The sequence below is a fragment of the Betta splendens genome, chromosome 1 (assembly GCF_900634795.4).
Source record: "Betta splendens chromosome 1, fBetSpl5.4, whole genome shotgun sequence".
Lineage (NCBI taxonomy): Eukaryota > Metazoa > Chordata > Actinopteri > Anabantiformes > Osphronemidae > Betta > Betta splendens.
In genome coordinates this window covers 5,394,169-5,421,702 of record NC_040881.3, presented here as the reverse complement: position 1 = coordinate 5,421,702, position 27,534 = coordinate 5,394,169, and the positions used below count along the sequence as shown (strand labels likewise).

The 27,534-nt window shown below is 46.7% G+C and overlaps 2 protein-coding genes across 12 annotated transcripts in view; one reads left to right on the top strand and one right to left on the bottom strand.

Moving 5' to 3' along the window:
* The window catches only part of lrba (LPS responsive beige-like anchor protein), a 127,771-nt gene that overhangs the window by 37,615 nt on the left and 62,622 nt on the right, over window positions 1–27,534 (bottom strand). For 6 of the 11 annotated variants that reach the window (XM_055510004.1, XM_029151127.3, XM_055510010.1 and 3 more), the window contains exons 37-40: window positions 18,296–18,420; window positions 17,955–17,969; window positions 14,401–14,544; window positions 12,705–12,841 (exon numbers count right to left, since the gene is read on the bottom strand). In XM_055510004.1, the coding sequence (XP_055365979.1) occupies window positions 12,705–12,841; window positions 14,401–14,544; window positions 17,955–17,969; window positions 18,296–18,420 (421 nt within the window). The remainder of the gene's footprint in view (window positions 1–12,704; window positions 12,842–14,400; window positions 14,545–17,954; window positions 17,970–18,295; window positions 18,421–27,534) is intronic. The other 5 variants (XM_055510017.1, XM_029151229.3, XM_029151187.3 and 2 more) reach the window with 1 other exon arrangement.
* mab21l2 (mab-21-like 2) lies at window positions 9,706–11,738 on the top strand. The gene has a single exon (XM_029151300.3). It carries the CDS (start codon window positions 10,275–10,277, stop codon window positions 11,352–11,354), a length of 1,080 nt encoding a protein of 359 aa, XP_029007133.1. The 5' UTR covers window positions 9,706–10,274; the 3' UTR covers window positions 11,355–11,738.

Below are 27,534 nucleotides of genomic sequence, written 5' to 3'. Positions count from 1 at the left end.
TGTTGCCTGTTATTAAGTATTTCCGCATGGCTGCCTCAGTTAAAGGATAATGGATGAGGGATTTATTATTACCTTTTGGTCAAATGAAGTGGTGTGGGAGATAAGGTGATGAAATTAATGAGCGGGAGGAAGAGAGGTGATCCATCAACATCAAAACGGAGACGAGGGACAAGCAGTATTGGGAGGACTTGATGTAATTCATATAAAAAAACCTGTGGACTTATCAGCGTGTGGAGTTGCATATTGCTTTTCATTTTCCAAACGCTTTCCCCCACTCTCTACTTGACACGCCGTCACAAAATGGTTCTCACACACAACCTATACACAAAGCCTTCTTCAGATTTGCATTCATTACATGAAACCTTTCTTCACAAATGAGCAGTAAACCGCCGCGTATACTCGCACTGGTGCCATGCCGTTTGTTATTTCTCCCACTTCGCTGAGCGCACAATCAGGCAATTTATAATAACTGGAGTTTCAGCGGGCCGAGGCTCCGGCGGCGAAGGGAGTCGGCACCGACAAACAGATTTTCTCGGCACCCACAAAAACACCGCGAGTTGCAGCTCTTCTGATCTGCCTGTTCATCCCCTGCCTCCCTTGTCTTAGCCCCCCACCACCCTCTGTTCCACACCGGTAAACGAGGCCTTGTCACCCCCATCAGTAAATGAGTTCATCGGACTAACGAGCAGGCAAAGGGCCCCGACACACACTAACAAGGCTCTGTTGGCCGCCGGTGCCTCTGGACCAATCAGGGCTCTCATCATCGTTGACACAAAGCCTCCCCGAGCCCTCTGGAGCCAATTAAGACAGATTTTGCTTTTGAGATTGAGTGATAGGCAGAAAGAAAAAAAAAAGGTGGCGACAGTGAAGAACTAAGGCTACTGTAAAGTGGGAAGAACGGAAAAGCACAAGACACAATAACACTTAGAAACAAGTGTGCACTTCAAGGAGAACAATGCTGTTGGGCACCTATTTAGACACATGTGCAGCCACCTGACTACCTTCAAATGACTCTACTTTCACACTCTAGCAGGTTTCCCCCAAAGATCAGTTATACAGTGTAATATTTTAAGTTACTGACAAAACATTGGATGCATTTTCAGCATTCCTTAATCTAAGTGATCACTACTGGACATAAAATCATTTGTGTTCACCTACGACTCATAGAAACAATAGCTCGACTGTCATATAACACATTTAAGATGTAATCAGTAGTTACACATGAGGCTCTATTTGCCTCGGGGGAAGTAAAACTAACTACAAGGTAAGAAAAAATAAACAGACCTAAGAAGCTGCACTGGAGTGTGAGAATGAAAGCAAAATAAACAAGCCCAGTTTGCAGCGAGTGTAAGGTTCTGAAGCCCAAAGGCTCAAAGCATTCAGCTCCAAACGTCACCCAGTCAGAGTTTGCACTCGCTGAAGAAAGTCCCCTTTGAAAGGATCTTCGGGGCCACTTAGTCTGAATTTAGCCTAATAAGGATTAAGCCCCTTTCTGGCCCTTTTCACTGCTTGCTAATGGGTTAGCCTTTTCCCCATTCCTCTCCTTGGATGCTTAGTCTTTTTGAAGTGTGAACAAAAAAAAAATCTTGTGTGGATTTAGGGAAATGTTGCAGTGTTGGAGTTAATTGGCAAAGAAGTGAAGGCTTCAGTGCTTCAGCTCATTAGACATTCAGCCTCCAGGCACAGGTTATGACAACGAGCTCACAAGGACCCTGGCACATAATACAATATTAAAAGCTGCCACACAAATATTGATACATGAACAGAGTAACCTCAGTGAGGCATATTTTTAACGCCAAGCTTTCAGGAACAGTACATATCAAAGATCGGTGCTTCAGGTTTTTTATTGACCCTTAGCTTAGGTCGGGGCCGCAAAGGGCAGAGTTGCTAACTGCAATGTGACGGAGAACAAAGGGGGGATAAAACCACATAAGAAAAGGGAAGAGGGGTGTAAAATGCAGCAGACACCAATCAACACGGAGGACCTCTGCTTTCCTGAATCACGATGAACCTTCAAATCCTTTTTCACTAAAAGTCTGCATTGGAGAGAAATTAAAGACGGACGTTGGCTTAGTCAACAAATACGAGGGAACAGAGTATTGTAAAGGAGATGACTTCATATTTCTTCTTTAAGCAACAAAACTGCTTCTAATTTGGTAAAGTGCATGAAATAAAAACAAATGAAAACCAAACTAGGGAACAGAGCTTTGCCGACACCCATTGAATTTGCCCTCAAGGAGCTAAATGCTTCCCTTGATTTGTCAAGCCTGTCCAACCTAAACTCCTGCACATCAGTCAAAGGTGAAAAAGGAATCTACATGCTTTTCAGTTATATTTAGGAAATCAAGGAGACAGGCCAGAGCCTCCGCTGCAGGATGAGGGCCATAAAGGCGCTGGTGCCATTTGCCCCCACTCCTTTATAAGCTGCCATGGCAAACAGACAGGTTAGGATCGCTGACCGGCTCCTATCGCATTCTCCCCGCTTTCCTTCAGCCTCCCGTTTGGCTATTTAGTGATAGTTAGGCTTTTTTAGCCCCTGTGTGAGGCTTCGCTGAAGTAAATTCTTTCCTAATCCGGCTATTGTCACCAGCTTAAGTGGGTGTGGGGTTAAAAGTACACGCTTTCTTGGGGATTTTGAGGTAGGTTGTCTGAATTGAAAGAATCGAAAGAAAAGGGAGAGAGTTAGATTTGGATGACGGACGGGTTGAAGAACCACAATTTAAAGGCGAAGTGGAGCTACAGGTTCATCATTGTCAGGTCACAGGACAGGCTCATTTCAGGTAATATGCTGGTAACCAATGCAAAAGGAACCCTCTTATTCTGTTTCATGTGCTGCTCCACTGATAGCTGCCAGCAAAGGAAAGGAGCTTCCTCAGTCTGAGCTTCAGTCTCCATGCGGGAAGGAAACTTTATTCACTTGTAAACATTTTGAATATTACAAACCACAATGTCAAAGAGAGCAAATGCAAAGTCGTCTAATGCAAGAGACTATTTGATCCACTGACAAAATAGAAACTTAAATGAGAGTGAATAAACTGAATATTAATGATCGCTGGACTGAAACAAATTTCAGCTATTAAATAAAAACCCATGGCGCGAGACATTTGTTTTATGCTCTCAGGACGGATAACTGGAGGTTTAGACGCGTCACCAACAGCAAAACTAGACCTATTTATTGTCTGAGTTAATTATATCGCACACTCCACCTTTGCAGACGGTGAGGCTCTGTTGTGCTGATGTCGGCTGGAAGGGAGTGTTGGATGAGTAAGTAATCTGCAGAGTATCCCTGCGGATGTGCCATTTCAACCAGACGGGATGGGTCATTAAACATAATGGTAACACAGGCACCAGCATTCAAAAAGCAGCGCTCTGCTCTCTAGCATATGAGATGTCTCTACACAGCACACACACATGCTGTTCACTTTTATAAGGAATCTGCATCCACAAAAAGCATGTCCGCTCATGTTTCCTTCATATTTATTAGAATGAAATTTTTTTTTATATTCTGTATGAATCTACTTTCATCATCTGAACAAGCAGTTTCCAATTGGCTGTGCTCTTTCAACAGGAGCCGAGCGTCTCACTGACCGCAGCTGAATAACGGAGGCTTGTGCGAACAGCAGGTACACAGGTGCCGATTGTAATATCAGTAGCCTACCAGGCAGACTGGCATCCATAAACAGGCCTATCCATCAGGCCGGCGTGTTGCCTTCGACACGTGTGTCAGTGACAGACGAAGGGTATAAATGATGGAGAGAGAGGATCAATCAAAGGGAGGGAGGGGAGGCAGCTGCCCCCCGACTGGCCCAGTCAAGCCCAGAGATGGAGCATGATGGAGGGGCTTGGCTCAGGTGCAAGCGGGGGGGTGGGGGGGGTGTCCAGCCCTTTGTCTGGAGGTGCTTGGTTAAGTGCGAGCCAGGTCTCAGCCATGGTGGTTTGTGTTGTATGAGGTCGCAAACAGGGGGACGAGAGAAAGTCCAAGCATGTTTATTTGTGGAAAGAGATGAGGCAGAGGAAGAAGCCGGGAGGGAGACATTAGTCATCATTAGGTGCCGCGACGACACTGTCTCTAATGGTCCTTTATGTGGCAATTGGCTTTCCTCAACCTGTCCTACCTGGTTATAGCTCGCTGCAGAGCCTCATCAGTGTGGCCTGCACCAAACGCATGTCTCCCTGGTTTATGAATTAAACAAAGCCTCATACTTTAAATGAAACCTCAGTAAATGAGGTGAATGAACTACAGGGCACAAATATCAAATGCAATCATTTACAAATTAGGAAATCAACCGCTAACATGAATGCAACCAGTAATTAGAATTAACATCACTACATGTTAGGCTGACAGGAAGTATATGCTCATGATCCAAACCTACTTGTTCAATGTAAATTCTGATGTGAGGACAGATCTACAGCCTAATTAGACTTGATGGCTGTTGAAATATGATTCCCACCGTCAATTAGCAAAACTTCACACTCGTCTGTATAAGCAGAGACAGATAACTGTGACCATCACAGCTAAAGACAGCACAGAAAGCACAGAGGGACGCAGCCTGATCACAACAAAACCCAAGTGGCATCATGAGCAACAGAGGAGTCCGTCTCCATCCAGCTGTGACGCTCATCTGAAACCGGTCTCTGTGGCTCATCCCTATAGAATGAAATAATAATCGCTGATTCAACCGTACGCATTGTGTTTGAGGGACACGGAGACAAAGGAGAGTGAAGGAGGCAGCGAGACTTTACTGCTCTACTGGGGAACACAAATACACTTCAGGAAGCTTTAAACCTTTATTTGGCCTTATCTCCTCTAATTGGCTTAAATCATTCCTAATTGTTTGCACATGTCTTTATGTTGAGCTGCTCCCAACGCCCGAAAAACAACTTGACATAAGCGGCGAGGCAAAATGAGAGGAGCAGTATGATAATAATTGAGTTTCCTGATGACTGGATGAGCCAGAGTGGGCCACGGGGGAATGATGTTCGACATTAACTGAACCCGAATGCAAAGATTCAAAGGCCGGGGCGGGGGTGGGGGTCAGGGGGGTGGGGGGTGTCGGAGAGGCGCACTACAGCTGCGATGCTAACAAGTCTGTCGCAGGCAGAAACATTTCGTGTCTTCACGGAGCTATAATTACTGTACCTGCAAACTGGGGGGGGGGGTGCAGACAGCGAAGGAGAGGAGAGGAGCGAGGGGAAGGAGGCGATCCCGAGCCATCACTCTGCGAGCGGTCGTCCTGGTGTGGCTGAGCGATTTATTGACCACCCCCGGATGCACTCTGTCAGAGCGGACAACCCAAGTGGAGGCAATGGATGGCGCGGAGGGGAGAGAGGGAGGGAAGCCGGCCAATATGAATGAGTGAGAGTGAGGGGATCTGTTTTCATGGTCTCATTGATAATGACATACCTGCTTGGGCTGTCCGTTAGTCCTATAGCACACACTACTTAGGCTCTAACTGGAAAATCAATACGTTCCTCTCTCGGAGACCCCTGGCTGCCATGGCTCTTTGTGATTGGCAGCTGCAGCCGAAGGTCGTCCCAGGCGACCATGAGAGTTTGGCGGAGCAAGCAGAGGGGGTGGGAGGGGGGTCGCCCCGGCAGTTTGACACTTTGGGGGAGCTTAACGATACGGGGCTGGTGGCTGCATAACGCCAGGGCGCTGCTCGCTGACGGAGGGACCGTCGGTTCGGCCGCTCCAGCCAACACTGGGCAGCCATCACCACCGCTCCAATTAGAGTGGCCGGTGTCGTCTCAGCGGGGGGTTTATCATTGCATAGTCCAAGGTTGGACACTGACCTTTAGGGAAAAAATGATGTCCTTCCTGCTGTTTTCCAGCTGACCATTGGCTAAAACATGGAGGGTAAAAATATTTGGTGGCTGCGTTGTGTTACTGTAAGTTATTCTACCACAACAGTACACAAGTAAAAACAGTAACATCTATAAAGATCCTATTTTCATATTTTTAGCCTTTCAGAAACTCAAATACTAAATACTGCACTCAAACTACAGTTTTCTGTTAGTGGAAATAGTCTAGAATACATTCAGACTGTAACAGAGACCCAAAGGAGGGTTTAAAATACCGTCCAATCAGGTTGCTGCAGACATTTCCTGTAACCAATCAGATGGCGGTAGAGCGAATTTCACTTCCTCATTCATGCAATATTAGTAGTCCTCAGGAGTGGCTCTGCAGCAACAACTTCACATGCAATATTGATGGCCCACGTCTAAACACATACATGGTTCTACTAAGCACACACACACACACACACACACACACACACACACACACACACACACACCCACAAGTACACACACCCACACACGCACGCACATCTGCTCTGTGACTTCACCAGTTGTGCTATCTGCGGCGCAGATGCGGGGGCCTGCCAGGCAATTAGCTGCCTGCGATGATTCTCTTTGAGCCCTCTATGGAGGCAGCAGCTGCGTCCATCCGGGTTCGGGAGAGACAGCGGGAAAATGTGTGAACAAGAGCGTCGAAAATGTACTCTCTGGATTCACACATGTAGCGACGCTGGCCCACGGACACGCACGCACATCCGGGTGCGCTGCGAGGCAGCGCGCCGCCAACAACGATCACATTTCCAGAGAAGGGAAAAAGAAAAGAAAAAAAGCCCAGCTCCATTTAAAATGCCATGTCCTCACAGGACTGAACGGAGCAAATAGTCCTAAAACCCAGCCACAACATGTCACGATGGTCTGTATGATGACTGTGTGCGACTGTAAATTCCTTTTATTACTTAGTTATTCATAAATAAACCACATTCAACAAGTGGAGGAACCAGACTCTTCTTTACTTTTACTTTACGTTTAATCCAAATTTGTGTCTCTATAATTATCTTTAACTTTATTACACAGGACGGAGGCACCTGGAGGGACCGGACAAAAGCTGGTGGGAGATCGAGGGCGCCTGAGAGCAGGAGAGAGAGAGAGAGAAGGAAAACCAGGGGAGCTGTGAGGTTACCCATCAGCTGGCAGAGATTTGCACAGGCACGGGATCACTGTGAAGTCGTCACACGGGGCTCGGATCAAAGGGAGCTCTGACAGGAGCCCCATCCTCCCCCCAGTCAGCGCGGACCAGGGGGAAGCTCTTTGGGTAATGCTGCATGTTTTCAGGGGGACAGGGCTGTGACAAAAGCTGTGAGAAAGGACGAAAGCGTGAGTGGCAGGTATTAGTTATACATTAGAGAATAAACGTGTGTGTGTGTGGGGGGGGGGGGATAAAAGCAGCGCTGCTACAACGCTAAAGTTGCTTCCAGCTGTGCCACAAGGTGCTGACCCTTCTGTTTTCTGACACAGGGGCAGAAGCAGAGTAGTGCTGATATTCTGAGATCGGGCTGATGTTTATAAAATAGTGAAACATGTGGTCTGGATATGGAAAAGACCCATAATTTCTGCCTAAAAGCTCGATTGTGTGTCATTACATATTTCATTAAACTACAGTTCGCAAGCACCTTATAATATTTGGACACTTTATTTCCAAATCGCACTGAATAATCCCTGTAGGGTTAAAGGCTTGATAATAAACAGTCATCATCGAACCATAGCCAGATATTTTCTCATCTTTTCTGGATTCCACTGCCACATTAGGGCTATTTTTTAAGCCCAGCTCGTGCAAACACGGAGAGAACGAGAGCCAAGTCTGACGTTGACCTTTATTTTAAATTTCACAATAAATCTGAACTGCCAAGTGAACTGTTGCGCGTCTTACCATAAATTAGCAGAAGTATATTCAAACGGACATTTTATGTTTGTTTAGTCTCTTGTGCATCAAATTTTAATGTCAGTGAATGCAACTTTGTTTCCTCTCGAGTGTTTTTCTTGGTAGAGAGTGAATTTCACACTGGACCTCTCCACTGCGACCGAAGTTAGTTCAACTCTTTCAAGAGGAGACAAGTGAAAGTCTTCTGGTCATTAAAACCCACCTCTGTGTTCCACCATTGTCCATGTAATTCCATAAACTAATATGTAGTTTGACATCTCTCCATCTTTGGCAGATATTAAAGAAAAACCAAGTGTTGTGCTTTTTGGGGATTTTTATTAAATTGGCGCTGCCTTTAAATGCCAAGCCCTTCACAGTTTTTTATCGCATCAAACTAAATAATAAATTCTGCAGATTTAATCATAACTTATTTTATACTCCCTAACATCCTGGACACCCCCAGTGGAAAAGGCCATATGATGAAGTCCAGGGAACGAAGGAGCCCTCCTTAATCTTTGCCTTTTCTGAAGGAATCCTCTGCATAGTTGGCTACTTCATATCAGAAAGCGGCTTTCTGGAAACCATTATCACGATGCTGTCAAATTATTTTTGTAACAAATGTAATAATATCTTAAACCTTAATACACCAAAAACAGTCTCCTGGTTCTATTTTACTTCAGAGAGTTCAGTATCTGGCTAATGTGCAGCTCAAGGCTCTTTATCGTTACGATATTTTCCCCATAGTCTCTGATCAATATTTACATTTAAGAAGAAGAAAAAATCGTATGATTATAACAAGAACTGTAATTTAATTTATTCAACCCGTTCATTAACGAGGATTGTTTGAATCTACGCTATTTAACGTTTTTTCTCGATTTAATGAATGTGATAAAAGCTAATTGAACTAACTGAAAAACGCATTTAAAGAAATTTGACGTGGACGTTACAGCTCAATGACGCGACATCAGACGGAGGCAGAAGAAAAGCTGCGACACATGGACAGAGTCGTGCTTTATATTTTTGCCCCACGTCCCAACGTCGCTCACAGCGCAGGCCTTTCCCTGAAGAGCTAAGTCACGGGCTTCTACGTGAAGTCCGGCTGAGGAAGAGACCTCAATCACAACGTGGACAGAGCCCAGGTTGAATTATTCAGTACGACCAGGGTTCAAGGACATAAAGCAGGAAGCCGCGGACACGCGTCTGGTGTCAGCGATACAAAATACCGACTTTGTAAAAAACACTAAAACGTCAAATTAAACCCAGATCAGCGTTTTTTTATTTATTAAATGCTCGTTAAGTGAAATTTATAAGATCAACAGAGGCTACAGTGAATAATTTACGCTTTGGACAACACAAGCTACAGGTGTACAGACAAGGATTATTTTTATATTCACGAAAAATAATAAAACGTTAAACACTATTAAATCTAAAAGCCACATACAAGACTTACCTCAGTAGAAACCACACTGACTTCACTGATAGGAATTCAGTAAAAAGACTAATAATATTGTTTATTTTTAAATATTCTAAATAAATAACGCAGCCAAAACTAAAAAAATTAATTAATTAAAAGGCAGGTACATTTAAAATCACCATCACGGACGTTTAACCTTTAAACTTGACGCCAACACAGTTCTGTAGAATTTCATAATATTAACATAATTACATAACATAATATAATAACATAAGTATGACCTGCTGTACGTGGACAATGATTTCCAAAGAACGGATCATTTTAAGCAAACAATAAAACAAAGTCTGGCGAGCCAATGAAATAAAACCAGCCTGAAACACACCTAAACACACACACACAAACTTATCTGCAGGCAAAAGCAGGTTTCAGCCTGAAGGCTGCCAGCCACACATGAACCATCCTCATCCTGAGAACTGCGCGCACCGCTCGACTCTCGCAAAGAGCCGCTCCGCCGCTGCCCGGAGAGCGCAAACCCCAAGCTTTGCGCTCTCCCGCGCGGAGCCGCGAGCCGCGGACAGCTCCGCGCGCCCAGATGATGCGGACTGGAGCGCTCCGCCAGCACCGTCTGCGTCCGGGCGCCTCTGATTGGCTGCGCGCGGTGACAGCTCCGCACATGATTGCAGGAAGACAAGCCCGACCCCTTTCACTCTTCCTAAAGGAGTCATTCATAAACTACACAGGTCCGGCTCGCGGCTGAGTGTGGACGAAAAAGTGAGCGGGGCAACACGGAGGCGAGAACAAGAGCGCGCGGAGATGAGTGTTCGATGAGCGCGTGTTTTTAACTCGAGCATCCGCAGCCCGGGACGCGGCGGAGACGCACCGACCTGAACGCTCGGCCGCGCTGGAAGTGCTCATGAGTTGGACTGATATTTAGCAGACTATCGCGTTGCATCCCTATCCGTTTCCTCCTCCTCACACTGACGTCCATCCGCTGCACAAGCAAAGAGGAAAAAAACAAAAAAAAAACTTTGATTACACATTTTTCCTGCGCGGGGAAGCGTTTGCCTCTGGCTTTACCGGTAAGCATTGGATCCGTCAACCTACTGCGACTCTCCGGTGTACAGCCCGGACCTCTGCCCGAACATGATCGCGACGCAGGCGAAGCTGGTCTACCAGCTCAACAAATATTACAACGAGCGGTGCCAAGCTCGCAAAGCGGCCATTGCGAAGACCATACGGGAGGTTTGCAAAGTGGTGTCGGATGTCCTGAAGGAGGTGGAAGTGCAGGAGCCGCGCTTCATCAGCTCCCTCAGCGAGATAGACGCGCGCTACGAGGGGATGGAGGTCATCTCGCCCAATGAGTTCGAGGTGGTGCTGTACCTCAACCAGATGGGGGTGTTCAACTTCGTGGACGACGGCTCGCTGCCCGGCTGCGCGGTGCTGAAGCTGAGCGACGGCCGCAAAAGGAGCATGTCGCTGTGGGTGGAGTTCATCACCGCCTCGGGCTACCTATCGGCGAGGAAGATCCGCTCGCGGTTCCAGACGCTGGTGGCGCAGGCCGTGGACAAGTGCAGCTACCGGGACGTGGTCAAGATGGTGGCGGACACCAGCGAGGTCAAGCTACGGATCCGGGAGCGGTACGTGGTGCAGATCACCCCCGCGTTCAAGTGCACCGGGATCTGGCCCAGGAGCGCGGCCCAGTGGCCCATGCCCCACATCCCGTGGCCCGGTCCGAACCGGGTCGCGGAGGTCAAAGCCGAGGGCTTCAACCTTCTGTCCAAAGAGTGCTACTCGTTGACGGGGAAGCAGAGCTCCGCGGAGAGCGACGCCTGGGTGCTGCAGTTCAGCGAGGCCGAGAACCGGCTGCTGATGGCCGGCTGCAGGAAGAAGTGTCTGTCCATCCTGAAGACGCTGCGGGACCGCCACCTGGAGCTGCCGGGGCAGCCGCTCAACAACTACCACATGAAGACCCTGCTGCTGTACGAGTGCGAGAAGCACCCGCGCGAGACCGACTGGGACGAGTCGTGCCTCGGGGACCGCCTCAACGGCATCCTGCTGCAGCTCATCTCCTGCCTGCAGTGCCGCAGATGCCCCCACTACTTCCTGCCAAACTTGGACTTGTTTCAGGGAAAGCCCCACTCGGCGCTGGAGGCCGCCGCCAAGCAGACGTGGAGACTAGCGAGGGAAATCCTCACCAACGCCAAGAGCCTGGACAAATTATAAGAGCGGCCGCCGCGAGCGAGCCGGGAGACGTTTTGGGATAAAACTTAGGGGGGGGGGGGGGGGGGACGCGGGACAGAGGCGACCCAGCTGATTCTCCGAGCAATGTGAATGAAAGCAGTAGCGAGAAACCCACAAAAGCGGTTTGTTTTCAAAATGGAGCGATCGGGCCACTGCCAGAGAGGAGACGAAGGTACATTTTCAGATAAATGTCATAACTTTTAGTTGTCTCCTTTCAAATGTTTTCACAAAGTGAAGAAACCTTTATTTAAATATATGCACAAAACCGTTAAGTGGGAGAAGGAAATGTAGCGTGCCAAGTTCGAATTTTTTTTTCCATTATGTGACTTAAGACGAAATGTTAATAAAATGTTGCAAGTTAAATTACGACGTGGCCTCGTGTCTTGACGTGTTTTGACAGATGACACTTCAGGCGAATCTGGTGCGTTTTTTGTTACCGTGTGATGGAGCCCGTTAAATTATCCAGCCCCGAAAAGGCGCTTTGGCGCATTTTGAAGGAGGGATGTGGTCAATCGACTTTGCGCCATAAGTTACTTTTACAGTGCGTCACGGGCTCAGAGGATTTTCGAATGAATGTAAATCAACGGACTCGCGTTAATATATCGCCGTGGGAGCGTCTCTGCTCTGCTTTAGCAGCACGAGCTCAGGGCCCACAGCAGAACTCGAGCCTCTCTCCAATCAGGGCGACTTTTACATAATGCGGAGCATTTTTAATTGTAATATTGTTTAAATTACACATTTATTCTCAATTTGCAATGGCTTCTACAAAAAATAATTTACTTTTTCGGGTTAAACTGCAGGGACTGTGCAGAATGACGCAGCGTAACCACCTGTAGGTCTGCAGGCGTTTTCTGCAGGTAATATGGACTTTTATTTACCGCGTTAACACGGGGTTTGTGGCACGTGTTTTAATCAGAGCACAACAAAGAAATGTTAATTTTGATACTGCTATTACAAGTATTTTTTTCCACATTAATTATATTTAATATGAATTCGTTTTACGTGAATATAGCGTGGCCGTATATTTATGATAAAAATAACTATAAAAAATTAAGCATGTTTACTAAAATATACTGATAATTTTGAGCATTATCATGCGGAAAAGACATGAGCCCAATTTTAATTAAAGCACAGATCAAATAAAATCAGTTCTTCGCTACAATATCTGACAAAAAAAATTATGCTGAAATACAGTCAAGACATTAATCGTGTCATCGTCGTTCACCCTTAAATGTAAAGCTGACCGACACAGCATGTGCCAGTAAAACAGGATATTCAAGTGCGCCTTGTGTGACAGTTGAAGACGTGATCAATGGAGCTCCAGTCTCTTACCTTTGGATCGATGGACTTGAAGCACGGCTCGTCTTCATCCACCTCAAAGTAGAGCTCGGAGGCGGTGACGGACAAGGTGCCTCTCACCACCACGGCCGGAGCCACCAGCTGGGCGCTGGTGCTCAAGCTTACTGGGCCTGGAACACGCACACAGAACAGCGACAACGGAGTCGGTCTCCATGTGGGAAAATAGCCGTCTACAAAGCCACGAGTGGGGAAGACAAGGCCGTAAAAGCCACGGCATCGAGTCGATGGCTGGTTGTAAGCATTGAATTTTATTATTTTGTTTTCGTGGAACGCTGGTCGTGGCTAATTAACGACACAAGCTGATAGAGAAATAGAACAATTTGCGCATTTAAAAATGTTTCTCAACTAGTTTTATTTACAAAACAACCCAGTGCACTATTGATAGTGTAGTTTTCTTCTGTAGAGTTATTGGGCCAAAAGCCTAACATCCACCCTAGCGCGAGACCTGCTAAAAGACGCCTCACTACCTCACAACACAAGGAAAAAAAATACTTTACAACTTAGTCACATAATTGTCAAAAATCGACAGGAATCAGGAATCAATGGATCGCGGGCTCCGTTTAATCCCCCATCCATCTTAATTTATGCCAGTATGACAATGAGCGCGCGGCTCTGGGGAGCTGCGCGTGGAAGCGCTCTCTCCCCGGCGCGGCGCAGACGAGCCTTTGTGTCCGCAGATGTGCGCCGCACAGACCGGAGGCTCGCAGGCCGCCTTGATTTCCCTAAGCGCCAACACGCTCCCGCAAACGACGGAGTCAACGCGTGCACGTTCATCCGTGTGCCTCGCGCGAACAACCACCCCCCCCCCCCCCCCGCCTGAACTGACATGTTGTTCGCGGCTTGAAATAACATTTTCGGCTCCTTTCACTCAAACACGTTCAATTACACCTGCAGCAGACAGCTGCGTAAAAAGCACAGGCTGCGGCTCACACGTCACTTTACCCATCGTTTAATCCTATTGTCATCCAGTTGCGTTATTTTAATAGGAGCCTGAGCCGCATTAATGCAGCTTAGTCCGTCAGTGCACATAAAAATGCGGATTACGCTGCAATCCGATTAGTGCACTATATGATATTTAATTAAGATGATCGCAAAAGGAGACTCAACAAAAGAAAAGCAGCACTTTCAACATGGTGAACTGCTTCAAATCTAATTTCAGTCTGTGCTGTAGTCTTTAAATCGATCTAATGGGCTCATCCAGGCAGGGAGGTATAAGGTTTACTGTTGTAATGCTTCTTTTCTTAAATCAGATAAAACCCCGTCCGGGGGTAAACAGAGCCCTGGAATAAACATGGCTACTGCTGGATTAAAAAAATGTTTAGAGAGTTACTCAGGCCCGTGTGTGTGTGTGTGTGTGTGTGTGTGTGTGTGTGTCAGACCTCCAGTAGCAGACACAAAAGTAAACTTTTCATTTCTGAGATAATGATGCAATTGAGAAATAACATATAGTCTGAATGGAATTAAGTCATCAAAAGTCTGTGTGTTCACGATTAGCACCGTGTCAGCAACACAAAATCTCTAGTCTTCTATCGAATATATAAGCTTTTATATTAGAGTCACTATTTGCTACAGTGAAACAATGAAGCTATAAGTATCACATTATATATAAATGACAATAAGTTCATATCTTCATTTCTGGGCAGCAGAAGACGATGGGCTGTGTCTTTACCTGTTACGTTCTCCAGGTCCTTGTCCTCCAAGGACGACAGAGTGTCATCGTCTCCGTCCAGCAACGTCTCACTCTCAGAGTTCTGATTCCCCAGAGCCGGACCCCTGATGGACTGCTTGCCTATGAGAACGTCCTCCTCAGATGCTGCAGCAAAAACGTAGCCTCTTTATTACATTTAATACACAAATGCACAACAACAACAACAACAACAACGTCTCACACATGCAGCTGAATCAGCTTCATGTTGTTTAGTAAGTTAAGACATGAAACACTTAACAAACACAACTAATAAAATAAACAGCTCCACATTTAAGATTTTGTATCAGAGAAAATGTTTTGGTTGAGGCTTCAGCTTTCAGTGCGTTACAAGAAATTTCAAAATAATAGTAAACTGTCTCCTAACTATTATTATCAGTTTTTATGCAACAAGCTATAACTCCACACTTTTGGGCCTCTCTCGTCACTTATGTTACCTACAAATTTTAGTGCACACTTAAATATATATTTAAAATAATTTAAAATGTGTTCCTAACATATGAATCCAACAGCACTGGTGGCACAGAGCTACATGCAGGTAGGCAAACTGAGCAGGACAGACGCTGACATAATCCTCACCCTAAACACATTCTGCCCTTGAACCCACCACCAGACAAACAGCGCTGCACGCTAATATTATCCAAACACATTTAGGTCGCACACTGGCCATTTTGAGTCCAACTCAACATGACTTGAGGTTTCAAACGGATTATTTAAGAGAAATGATAATCTGCAAACATTTACAGAGCCCTGCATTCCCCAGTGGTGCATGGTGAGGATCCGCACACACAAGTTCCCAGCACGAACGCTGGCTCTCTGTAAACACAGCAGGCTGCACGGTGAGAGCCGCTTGTCGCTTCTGTGCATGTTTACGGCTTTTAACCGAGCGCCGCAGCGAGTGGCTGAATGCGGAGAGTCGTCCTCCCTCACCTGAGGGCCGATCAAAAGCCCTGGGTGAAAACGCGGCCCGCGTCATGTGGCGGGGTACCTTCAGGAGCTCGGCTGAAAAAGTCTCGTCATGGAAAAATATGCAGCTCGCTGATATTTAGAATGGTCTTCCTGTAATTAAGCCTCCCTGGAGGATTCTTTAGTTAGCAGCACTGAAATTACTACCAGGTCCCCTAATACGTACCACATGCCATTGTATTCACACCAAGCAAGTGGACAGGGGACTGAAAGAAGGAAAAAAAAGGAGCTGTGGTTCAGCGCCTTTGCATTTCGCTGTAAACACTCTCAGCTCTTCTCACTCCAGGACGCAGATAAAGCATCCCTGTTCAAACGCAGCACCCGGCCCCTCGAGCCAGAGCCCCGCTCCTGCCGCTACACTCACCACGGCAGCCAGTAACCGCGGCGCAGTCAGAAAATAGCGGGGAGACTGTGGCCGAGTCCATAAAGTCACCGACAAAGGCGACTTTGAGAAGAATTATGTCAATTATGGGACGTGCGTGTGCACCATGCACATAGTGAGTGACAGGCTACGTGCTCACGTTTCACTCTCTCTTCTTAAAGGAGTGTTAAAGCAGCAACTGTTTATTTTTTCTTCTTTTAATTTGACAATTGTGAGGTTTTGATCATGTTGTACATGCGTGTGCGTGAAAGAGAGAAATGCATGCAAAGAAGTCATGTAATTGAATGGATAATTTAACAGTAGCATGCAAACAGAGTCTTTTGCAATTCTAAAATATGGACTTTATATAAACAAAAACAGAAATAACCCCAAAAATAATAATAGGGTGCCACTAAACTCTCGGTTTGTCACAATTAGAGCACGACTTTAAACAGATTCTGATGATGGGGACGTGAACGACAACATCCAGCCGGAGCTTCGGCTCCATCACTCGTCACACGGCGAGCACAAACGAGCAGAGGTCCCAACAGGTCCGGCTTTTTCCCCCGGCCCGAGAGCTTCAAGCGCCTGCTTATGCAGCCCGGCGCATGCACGGTCACAGCAATTAAATTGTCAAAATTAACAAATTTGTTTTTAACGGGAGCGTAGCCAGGACTGCGGTCATGAGGCGAGTATTGATTACCAGAACAGAGACATTAGTCTTCAGGTATTTACTCTGCCACCTCTGGTACACAGGGCCCGGACCAGACCAAATCAATCCCCAGAAAAGATGGTTCTTTCCAGCCATAAATACACAACAGCCTACTGAAGCCTACTGGCAGCCACACACTGCTGTGGAAATCATCTTGGCGCACTATGAATGATAACAGTTGTCCATATGCTTAATGCCGAAATACACATATTTCTTCAAGTTTGACGGAAGAGACGTAGTTCCTTCATTTTATAAAGGGTAAATAAAACGTTGCTACAATATATCCCCAAGTTAAAAAGGCCACATATTCTCCCGTTGCCATTTTAAATTTACGATCGCGCCTCAGATTTGAAGAGCGCTGCCACTAGTAGCTAAGAAATTAGGGTGAATTCTGGCTTGATCTCCTACTAAATATTTTCTTAGGGAGTAAGGCTGCATTTTCCACTCTGCATCTGATGAATATAATTACAGCCAGATATGACCTTTGTGCTCCGTTTGAAATCCGGGCTCGGCATTCTCGTCTCGAGCTGCACTTCCGTAACAAATGTCGGGTCGACTAAAACAAGACTAAAGGTTACATCAGAAAATGGATGCCGTCAGGCTTCAATGTCAAAGAGTCCTTTTAATGATATATTCCCAAACTTCAGCCAGGCATTAAGCCCTCCGCTCCCCTGAGGTGCTGCCTACAGACCCTCGCCTGCTTCTACACACTCAACTTTGAAGCAAACTGATTTGCAGGAATTCTCTCTCGGCTACATACAAATGCAGCACAATGTACGCGCGGGATAAAAACTAATAGGACCAACGGCCTGGTCACATATTTGCGCCCTGTCATCATCTAGTCGAAATGAAAACAAGGCGTAATAAAGGTAGAAACAACGTCTTATTCAGAGGCACGTGGCTGAAGAGCAGCTGGACCGCGGCCTCGTTCTGCAGCTGCAGGTCCTCTGCACTCACTGCGCTCAGTCAGCGGGTGCGTTGGTGTCGGAGGGCGAGGCCACATTAAAGGGAACCTTTGCAGGTGATGCACTGGGACGTTCGGGTGCAGACACAGCTCAGTGTTGGGCTGAGCTGCTCCACGTACAGTAGGGTCGATGGCTGAGAAGACCCTGACGTGAGCTGCGTGTTTTGAAACGTGAAAAAGAAATGTGACCCGTGTCACTCGGACCTCGTGGTTGGAAGCGACTGCTGGGAATGTGGAGCTGCTGTCAGGTGAGGTTTACTGAAAAATGTGCACCTGCATTTGTAACGTCAGGAGAAAATATCTATTCTGTTAATTACGCTACTTTAATACACTGCTACAACACGACCCTGAACAAGTATTAATATTTATTTATTATATAAAAAAACTATTTAATCTGACCATCTACAGCCCAGTAATAGTCTGCAAAGTATTACATCAAGTGTAAAAGCCTCATATTCTAATCTAAATATTTAAATGAGGACGTAAAGAGGAGAAAGAAGGTGAATGCTACTTACCATTGACACCAGCCACTGTTATGCAGCCAGTGAAAGAGAGAATGAACAGAATTTCACATTTCATGGCATTCACAGCCACTCAGTAGCAAACCGAACGCGCTCCCACTCAGCCTGCTTATTAGTCCAGCTTTGCATAATGGGAGACAGGCTCTGAAAGTACCTGTGTGAAATTCAAATGAGGGCACTATTTTACTGTGTCTTGTGGTACAATAAATCTTTTATTGCATCGGGGTGGGGGGGGCACGTTTTTATTGCCTTGTACCTGGCGCTACCGCCAAGAGAGCGCGGCGGGCAATGCAAGCAGCGGGCGGGCGGGCGCGCGTGTGGAGGATGGGACTGACCGTGGTCGGCGGCGGCTTTGAGCGTGGCCTCCGAGTGGGTGCATCCGAAGGGGTTCCTGATGAAGCGCCGTCGCCGCCTTAAATCGTCCTCCCAGTAGTCCAGGCGCCAGAACTCCCTCGGCCGGCTGCAGCGAGACATGAGCAGCACATGTGTTAGCAATTACCAGCCAGCATGGTATAGCAGGCCAGCATTAGCACTCGGCCCCAGCACGCAGACATAAAGCCAGCATTGTCTTGTTTTTAACCCTTAGACTCACTCAGCGACTCGCAAGCGCAGACCCCAAAGCACCCACAACAATGGCGGTATCTCCTCAAAGGCCCCTTTCCTTCCTCTCTCGCTCTCAGGAGTGTGATGCTGCTTCTATAGGACGCTCAAATGACAGTGTGATCGCTTTCCCCACACTTTTGTGACACACGCCTCCATCACAGGCTCATTTCAGTCCCAGCAGGACGCTGTTGTTGGGACTCATGGCTGGCAGGATAAGGAGAAGGCCATTACCCCACAGAGGAGGGCGGGGATAGCGTTACCAATATTAATCACTGTCTGTAGCCTCCATGTCTCTGACCAATTTACAGGCTCGAGAGCCTTCAGCTGGACATGAAGGGAATGTTAACTTTTAATGAGAGGTCTCTGTCATAAAAGGATGTTACCTCTATACATTCTTACCAAATGATCATTTCCCTTTTATTTAGTTGAAGTACTGTAGCCCTGAGCCACAGCAAAGCATTTTAAACCAGTCGTTTGAACCCCTTCATGAATGTGAAGGGTTTTATAATATACTTTAGTCTGAATGCACAGACTGGATCTGAACCATCACACGTGAGTAAAACAAAGCCATTTTATTTGAGGACACAGATTTTTAGACAATGATAAAATCTTTGGATGTTTTCGTGTAGCTTGGTTCAGTCAAGGTTTGAGGACCTAAACCTGCAGCAACAAAAACCAGGAGTTTGTGAAATATAGTAAATGTTTGAAAGCAGAAATCTAATAATTTCAGCCAGGTTTAAAAATCACAGCTAGGCTGTGGTTAGGAGCCATGATGTTTTGCACAAATGTATAACAAGCCACAGAGTGTGGCTTTTTACTGTACTGTACAGTTTGACTGGCATAAGCTATGACGGGACAACCCCAGCAAACTGTACTTCATGTGATCGGCTCGTGAACGCTGCTCTGGCCGGGGGCTCCTCACAAATCTCCGGCCTAACACCAATGATCACACAGGGGCCTGTAAAAGGGACAGAAGCTTTGCGGAAGGAAATAAATACTATTTCCAAGCGGGTCCTTTAAAACCTTGTGTGACCGGACTAATGAAGACCAGTGATTATTTGATTTATCTGGACCAAAAGACAAACAAACAACCATCAGGCACCAAAGGCCGGATGATGAGTGGAGAGTGGCTGCAGCTCTGAGAAAGTGTTTCTTCAGATGAAAATTTTAAACATCAATAAACCGATAGTATTCAAGAGTTAAAGGCCGAGTTGCTGTGCAGGACTTCTACAGGACGGGTGTCCCTAATAAAGTGGCTGTTGCTCCGAGAGTAACAAATAAAAGAGTCTGTGCGTGTTTGTGTGCATTAGTGCAGAAGCAAAAGGTGGACACACGAGGGACGCGGGTCTGTGCAGGAGCAGATTTCTCAGCGCTGACAAAGAGCCCGCTCCGTGTTTGCCTGTGATAGTCTCTGAATGCAAATGGCCACTTCATCATCCTGCCTGCGCCGGTATTCATCTATGAAAATAATTATCAAGGTGGCGCACGGTGCGCCGCTCCGAATCGGGATGCGCCCGTCCCTCATATCACGGCGGGATGGAAAAGAGGGGGGGGGGGGGGGGGGGGGGGGGGGGGGGCATCAGCGCGATTCACACAATACGCATTAATCCATCAGGAGGGGAAGCGCTGGCTGGAGTAATTAGTCATGGCATGAGGCGACCTCCTCTGCCAGTCATCGTCCCGCGGCTCCTCGCGAGCGGCCGACAAAGGAGGCCCCGGTGATTGAGTGCTGGGAAAGGTGCTCGGCCGATGAAAGATACCTCGTCATCAATCCCTGGGAGCGTCGCCGGCCGTAACAAGAACGGGGATGTGGAGCGCTCGGCAACCCCCCACGCCCGACGCGGGGCCGCGCCTCCACAAAGATGATAAATTATTCAGGGCCCATCCATCCTCCCGGGGCTCCCTTGGCGGAGTTTACGCAGGCGCCATCCTTCAAAATAACAACAATTAAAAGAACAAAGGCGGCTCGGAGCGCGTCGGCTACTTGTGTAATTAGTAATTAGTTCGGTCATAAATGCTGAGGGGACGGCCGCTGCCTGCTGATCAGAGGCGAGGCTGACAGACGGACCGAGCGGCAGCGGAGCGAACGCTGAGCCCGTTCTAATGCCGAGCACACCGGGCCGTGATGAAACCGGGCCCGGAACAGTTTCATACGAGGCATCTTTCGGATGCTCTTCAGGGCTCGTGTACATGTGGAATCTGTAGGTCTCCCTCACGCTAATCAGTCAACAAAACAATTAGGCCTTGACTTTCATACACTCAGATATTCAACCGCTTCCTTTACCAGTAAGAGCTGGTGGACAAGGCGACAAACAAGGAGGTTCAGTGAACAACACTAGCTGTGGCCTCTACACTGAACTAACCTCATGCACACACAGTGTGTTGTGTTCATCTAAATGTCAAGTTTACATCAGCGTATCAGGGGATTCTAAATGTAGTAGCTGTTCTGAGGAGCTCAGGGCTGTAAGTAATGTTGTTGTCCTGGCACTGAAGGAAAGTCTAATGCTACCGGTTCAAACTTTTCTCTCGTTTTACCAAAAGGTTTTTTTTATTGCTAACTGCTTGTTGTCTGTCTTTACGGTTTCAGTGGAGCCACGACCCTCGGCTTCATCTGCGACTGCTTCACCAACTGAGCTGCCGCCGCCCCCCGTGTCCCCGGGGAGCTGCTCCATTTTAATCCCATTCTAAATATAACACTAATCTGGCATTATGAAACCCTAAAATCAACAAACCCACTCCTATCGCCTCTATTAATCATCATTTATTGGAGATGAGTGGACTGAGCGTCTGTGTGTGAGGGCCAGAGCTGCTGATCATCATCATCAGCGTCCCGTTTAAAGATGTTAATTGATTCTCTGTGCAGAAAGTTTGATAAGGCCGGTGTTTCAATGGCACAATTGTTCATTTGCTGACAAAGACGAATGAATATCATCCATCAACATCCATTAGGACAAGCTCGTCCTGCGACAGATGCATCGCAGCGTTTTTGGTAAAGTTGATGTCTGACGTCTGAAGAAGAACACATTCCAGTTTCATATCACTTCATCTGGACTCAGCTGCTTTTTCTATATGAGAGCGTTTGATATTATGTAAATATTAACATGACCGTTATCATAGCAAGCAGGACATGCAGAGTGAATGTGCTTTCATATATCACCGCAAGCGGCTGCACTTTGGCACAAACAGTCATTCATAACCTTAGTGATGCATTAATTTGGGTCCGGTCAATGGGAGCCGCATATGCAGAAGAGATTTCTCCCCTTGCTTATTTTAAATTGCTCAAACATTGCCGCTACCCTCAGAACCATTTTGCTTTGATTTGCATAAGCCACGTGTTGAGGAGAAAAGAGCGGGAGCAGATTGAGGATTTGTCATGTGGAGGACCGGTCGCGGGAGCACCGGCTCTTTGTCAAACGGTGGCAGCGACCGCTTCCACGGGGCCTCGAATTAAAATGAAACGGCACCAAACACCTTCCCGGCGAAATTGTTGGGCATGATTACGTGTCGCCAAAGTGATTCTCTACATTTGCATTAATGCTTCTGCGTCCCACTCCACTGACGTGTGCAGGAGAACATGAACGTGTGTATGTTAATTCACCTCCGCTAATGTTGTTCATCAGAGGTGACGCTGGGGTCACAGACGCGCTGAGATTCGCCTCTTATCTTCTAAAACGCCGCTCTACATGTAATTCAGCAGAAGCTTATCGTTAAGCACAGAATCCTGTCACTTAATGTGCTTTGATCAAACATTAAATGAAAGAAATAAGAAGCTAAAAATAGATCGCGAGCTACAGAATTTTTCACTTTCACATCGACTTCCTCTTCGCTGCGTTTGCTGCCAACACGTCCTCCTATTACCAAGGCAACGAGGACCCACCACTCCTCCCAATTAACTCCAATTTATCCCACAGCTTTCAGAAAGTGATCTGAAAAAAAAAAGAAAGCAGTGCATGTGCGACGTTGCATCTCTGCAGCATCACCAGCTCGCGCCGATCAAAGTGCTCCCATGGGCGGGAGGCGAACGGCTCCGCGCGGCCCACAACGCGGCGCAGGCCCGCGAAGCCAAGCAAATCAAGCCCTAATTACCCGCAGCTTAGCGCGCGGCCTCCAATTAGGAGCAATTACACTCAGTGTAAATTTACCAACAAAAAGCCACACAATTACGCACAAATTGTATCAGATTTCATGGGTTTACGCGGAAGGATGCAAACACAGACCAAGCTCATGCCAGTGTTTAACGCCGGTGGAGATTTTCAGTTCAACCTGCAGCAAAAACAGCTAGAACTTGCAATCCAACAAATTTAAAGTTGAAATACTGGAGCGTTACTGTGTTTGCTTCACAAATATTATCCAAACATCAAAGACATAATAAATAGTGTATACAGACGTCCACATCTAGAGCGCTGAAGTGGTACCATCTGTATTTTTGATGAAGAGTCGCATTTTTCCTGCGATTTTGACAGCGTGCATTTAAGGCCATTTATCACCACCGCTGCGAGGTAATGAGGGCATCCACTGGACTGGAGTTGCATAATTCTGCCATTACTGGCCCATTGTAATAATCTTCTGACCTCTAGCTTTCAGGGCTGATCTTGAATGCTATGACAAATCTGAAAGCGCGCCCGCATTTCCAACGCGCCTGGAAAAAGGCAAGAAAAAAAAAAAAAAAAACAGAGGAAGCTCAAGGTCGACAAAGACGGAGGTTTACGTTTAGAACACCAGCGTCGAACCGTGGAACTTTGTCGTATAATTTGTAAATTCAAAATCCAAAAAGCCAATCGTACATTCATTCCACTGCTCGAACTAAAGGTGTTAAACATCAGGATTCACATCCAGCGAAGCCGTCGGCTCTTCAGCGCCTTCTCCTCTCTCTCCATCACACGGCTGTGCTCATTATACAGCACTTACAGCTCAGTGTGTGTGTGTGTGTGTGTGTGTGTGTGTGTGTGTGTGTTTCAAGTGCAGCAATGTCACTGCAACATGATTGAGATGATGACATAAACAGAAGTCTGACTAACTATAATGGTCATGTAGTTATGGCTCCATTTGAGAATATGAAGTCAAAAACAGCCTCTGCATAGATAACAGGGGTTGAGATTGTTTTTATTTCCCATACAGCATCTGTCAACATATTTTACCTCACACCCACAGCAAGTTGTTAGCGATACCTCACATAAAGCCGATGAATGTGTGGCCTATTAAAAGCCATCCTTTGCACACTGGTTTCTTTCTCACACAGAGAACACCGGTGTTTAATGTGTCCGTTTTCTGCCTTAGCTGCACAAGAAAGCGCTGGATTCGGAAGATAAAGGTGATTTTTTTGGCAAATGGTGAAAGTAGCAAAATAAATGGCCTGCTGGTCCCGTGGTGTAATTACAGTGGCTGGAAGCGCACCAATCTATCACGAGGAGGACGGGGGGGCTGACACGCTGCAAAGGGGTTAGTCAAAGGAGATAGCCTTTGACTAACTACTGGCCCCGGACAATCGATACTCTGCAGATATTGCATTCAGGGAGTATAAAGCGGGGAAAAAAGCCCTAAAAACTTCCCAAATGGTTTTTCATTCAGATATTGATCAGCACCCTTTTATCATGACCTTGCTCCTGCAAGGCCATATACTTTCTTAAGGGTATATGAAACTCATAAATCTGAGAGTTGCTACAGAGTCGCATCGGCCTGTGAGCAACGAGGCAGTGAGGCCGGATGGTGTAATTGGTCTTTCTGGGATGGGAGCCTTCCTTCATGCTTTATAACGTTTCTCGGCTGCTAGTAAAAGAGGGACAATGGAAGGAGCATGGACCAGAGGTGAGAGCAGACTGGGTAAACTGGGAACCCGCTCATTCTGTGATTCTCAACTAGGGGCTGGAAATGGCGAATGTGGATTGTTGTGAGCATGAATTGGAGTTTAGGATCAAACTAACTAGTGTGCAGGTTTGCATTTAGATGAGACGCTGAGGTTCAGGCTTTTAAAAGGTGACGAGCTTCGATCAGCCGACTGCAAAAGATGCACCTTCGATCGAGGCTCTGCAGGTTTTCCATCCTCCGCCACAGACCTGGTGCTCTCCAGTCGTCGGGGGCTGTTCTAAAACCTACGTGCGTGTAATTAATCAAAGCAAGCATGAATGAATGAACATGTATAACGGTATGTGGCCACACATCTAACTTTAACCACTTTTGATCCAACCTTAAACCCGTTGTCGTCATTTAGGGCGAGTGCAATTTTTTCAGCCTGGGTCCCAGTGCGACACTTAACCACGCTAACATATGGACATCATCAGCTGTTAATATGTTCCGCTATGACACTTTGTTACTATTCCTTACAGCCTGAGCCACTGTGCTGTATATACAGTGGAGGCAAATGTTATCATTAAGGCCATATTCTAATTCATATCCATGAGCCAAGCTGCACGGTAGGGCCGCGGTGTCACGTTATTTTCTGTAAGTGATGGAACGCATGTCTGTCAAACACGAACCGTCGCCCCCAGAGACTTGAGAAACATCCTTTTTGTCCCCATCACAACTTCTCTGTCCCAGACACATGTCACTGCGCATGATTAACGAGGTGGAGGGTTTCACGTTAAACCCCTTTAAGGACTCCGGCGCTGGAGATCTCGCCGCGATCCTGCGACTTTGGTTTACAAAAGGCGAGCAGAACCGACGGCAGGCTCGCATTTCTTGCCGCGGTGTGTTTATGCTTTATGTTTATGACGGATTCAAGGCAGACGGATGAGCAGAACCCCAGTCCGGCTAATTGCTTTTGAAGGAGCTGGGACAAGGACCTAAAGGAAACAACTGCCTGCGCCTCGGATAAGACGGGAGCTGCCGGCCGCTGCAGCTGCCTCTGCTCAGCACATCGGGTCATGTTTGTGTTTAGACTGCAAGTATTTATAAGCAAACCCAAAGCCATTACCAGTTAAAAACCACCAGTTAAGGAGGGTGGAAAGCGACGTAAAGACCAACCGGCCGCCCGCTGGAGATGCAGCAAGCGCCCGACTTCATTCTGCTGCAGCATTTCACTGAATACTGGCTTCCTAACAAAAAGATTAGCCATCAAGATTAGAGAAGAAACAATAATCACGGGCTCTGGAAGAATGCACAGAGCGACTGAAGGATCTGTTGTATTAATCAGCACAATTCAGAATCAATCAACACCGGGGATCCAGCTACAGCGTTTATACCAGTCCCAAGTAAAACAGAGGCAAAGCGATGGTCAGATAAGTCCAAAGCTGCAGCAAACAAGACGCGCTTTTACTGTACGCACAGATTTGAGCAGCTGCTTATGAACTGTACGTCAGCAGGAGGAAGCGATGTGGGACACGATGTTCCCGTTGGCTTCTGTCTCCTTCCCAGTGATGCTCCCTCGTCCTCAACCCCCCCTTCCTGCCCCTCTCGTGTCACGCGTTTCCGAGGGTTCGACTACTCTAAACTGTTTTGCTCTCGCTTCCTATGGTTAAAGCCTCCGCTGACGCGCTGAAGTCCCGTTTCCTTCTGCCGCCGTGCGTGCTCGGTACCGGCGGGGTCGCAATGCACAGTGCGCACCATAAAACAGACACGCGAGGCAACGCGGACGCTACGCAGGCCTCGGCCTTAACACATGCATTACATTCAGTATTATGTATCATAATTGTGATTTAAGTCTGGAACGAAGGCATACAAGTTAAGATTAATCTGACTGCTCCAGCTCCTCGTGCAGTCATTTATTTAAAAAGTCCTCGGTGCAGTGAGAACAGCTCAGTGGTATATTCCAGCTGATTACACAAAAGGGGGAGAGGGGGACAAAAGTAGAAACCGTGCTTCTCTGCTGTGCACCTGTGTGTGTGAATGTGATGAGAGTTGAGGCGGTTTTGATTACGCTGACAAGCAGCCGCCAATATTAAGCTGGTCCAAATACACCCACGGTCCTAAATGAGCTGATTAGGGACAGATACACTTCAACAATTAATACAATATGAATTTTATAAAAGCAACTATTTGTGAATTTGCTAGTGTGAGGTGATTAAACAATGTTCTGTAAATCACATTTAAATATTATTTAGTGTAGAAGCTGTAATTCCTTTTTTCTTTTTTAAAATTTTTTTAGAAACAATTTTATTAAATCATAAATAAACAACTAACTGAATATTAAATCTTGGCGGTGAGAGATGATATTGGAAAATACTGCAGAAACCACAGTACTTGGTTTGTTTTTACTTTGTCTACACAATTCTAACAGAATTCTATTATTGCGTATCTAATGGTTTTAAAAGGTATCTGCTGCATAAAAGCAGGGGTTCATTAAGAAAAAGCCGGCTCCTAAACTCATGACGCACAATGTCCCCCCAATAGCGCGCTGGTGGAATGACATAGCACAAGATAAAATAGTAATGCTAATATCAATAGTTTGTCCATTACAGGTCAGCTAACTGTCCAGCCGAACAGTTACAAAGCTGTTCGTTTTCAATCTCACAAAGCCGATCGATACGGGGGCATACTGTTTCAATTTTGCTGGCATTGATTTTCTCTATAACACTCCAACCCTAAAGCATTCGTCTTTCTGAAGGAAGGAAGATTTGATTTACTGAAGAAAAATTGGAGTGCACATCACAAAGATTTTTTGCCGGGCGGGAGTGTGACATGCCAAAAGATGGATGTCCCTTGGCTGGGAAGCCTCTAGCCTAAGGGCGTCCATTAGAGCAGTGGAGCTGCAGAAAATGAGCTGCTTATATGAGGGAGGAGGAGCCCAGGGAGGGGAGTCGCTGCTCGAGGTGCTCGTTTTGGGGGGCCGGGGAGGGGGGGGATTAGCTGGAGGTGAGGATTGTTAGAACAAACGGGGAATAAAAAGGATGCTGATGCAGCCTGGAAGGAGGAGAGGGAGACAAAGTGGGAGAGAAGCACATGTCGGTGTATCTAAAGAGGACCAGGATAGAAAAAACCTGAATAAAACGGGTGGACTCTGAATCTGTATCACACGCCGGCCGCTTCCAGACGCCGT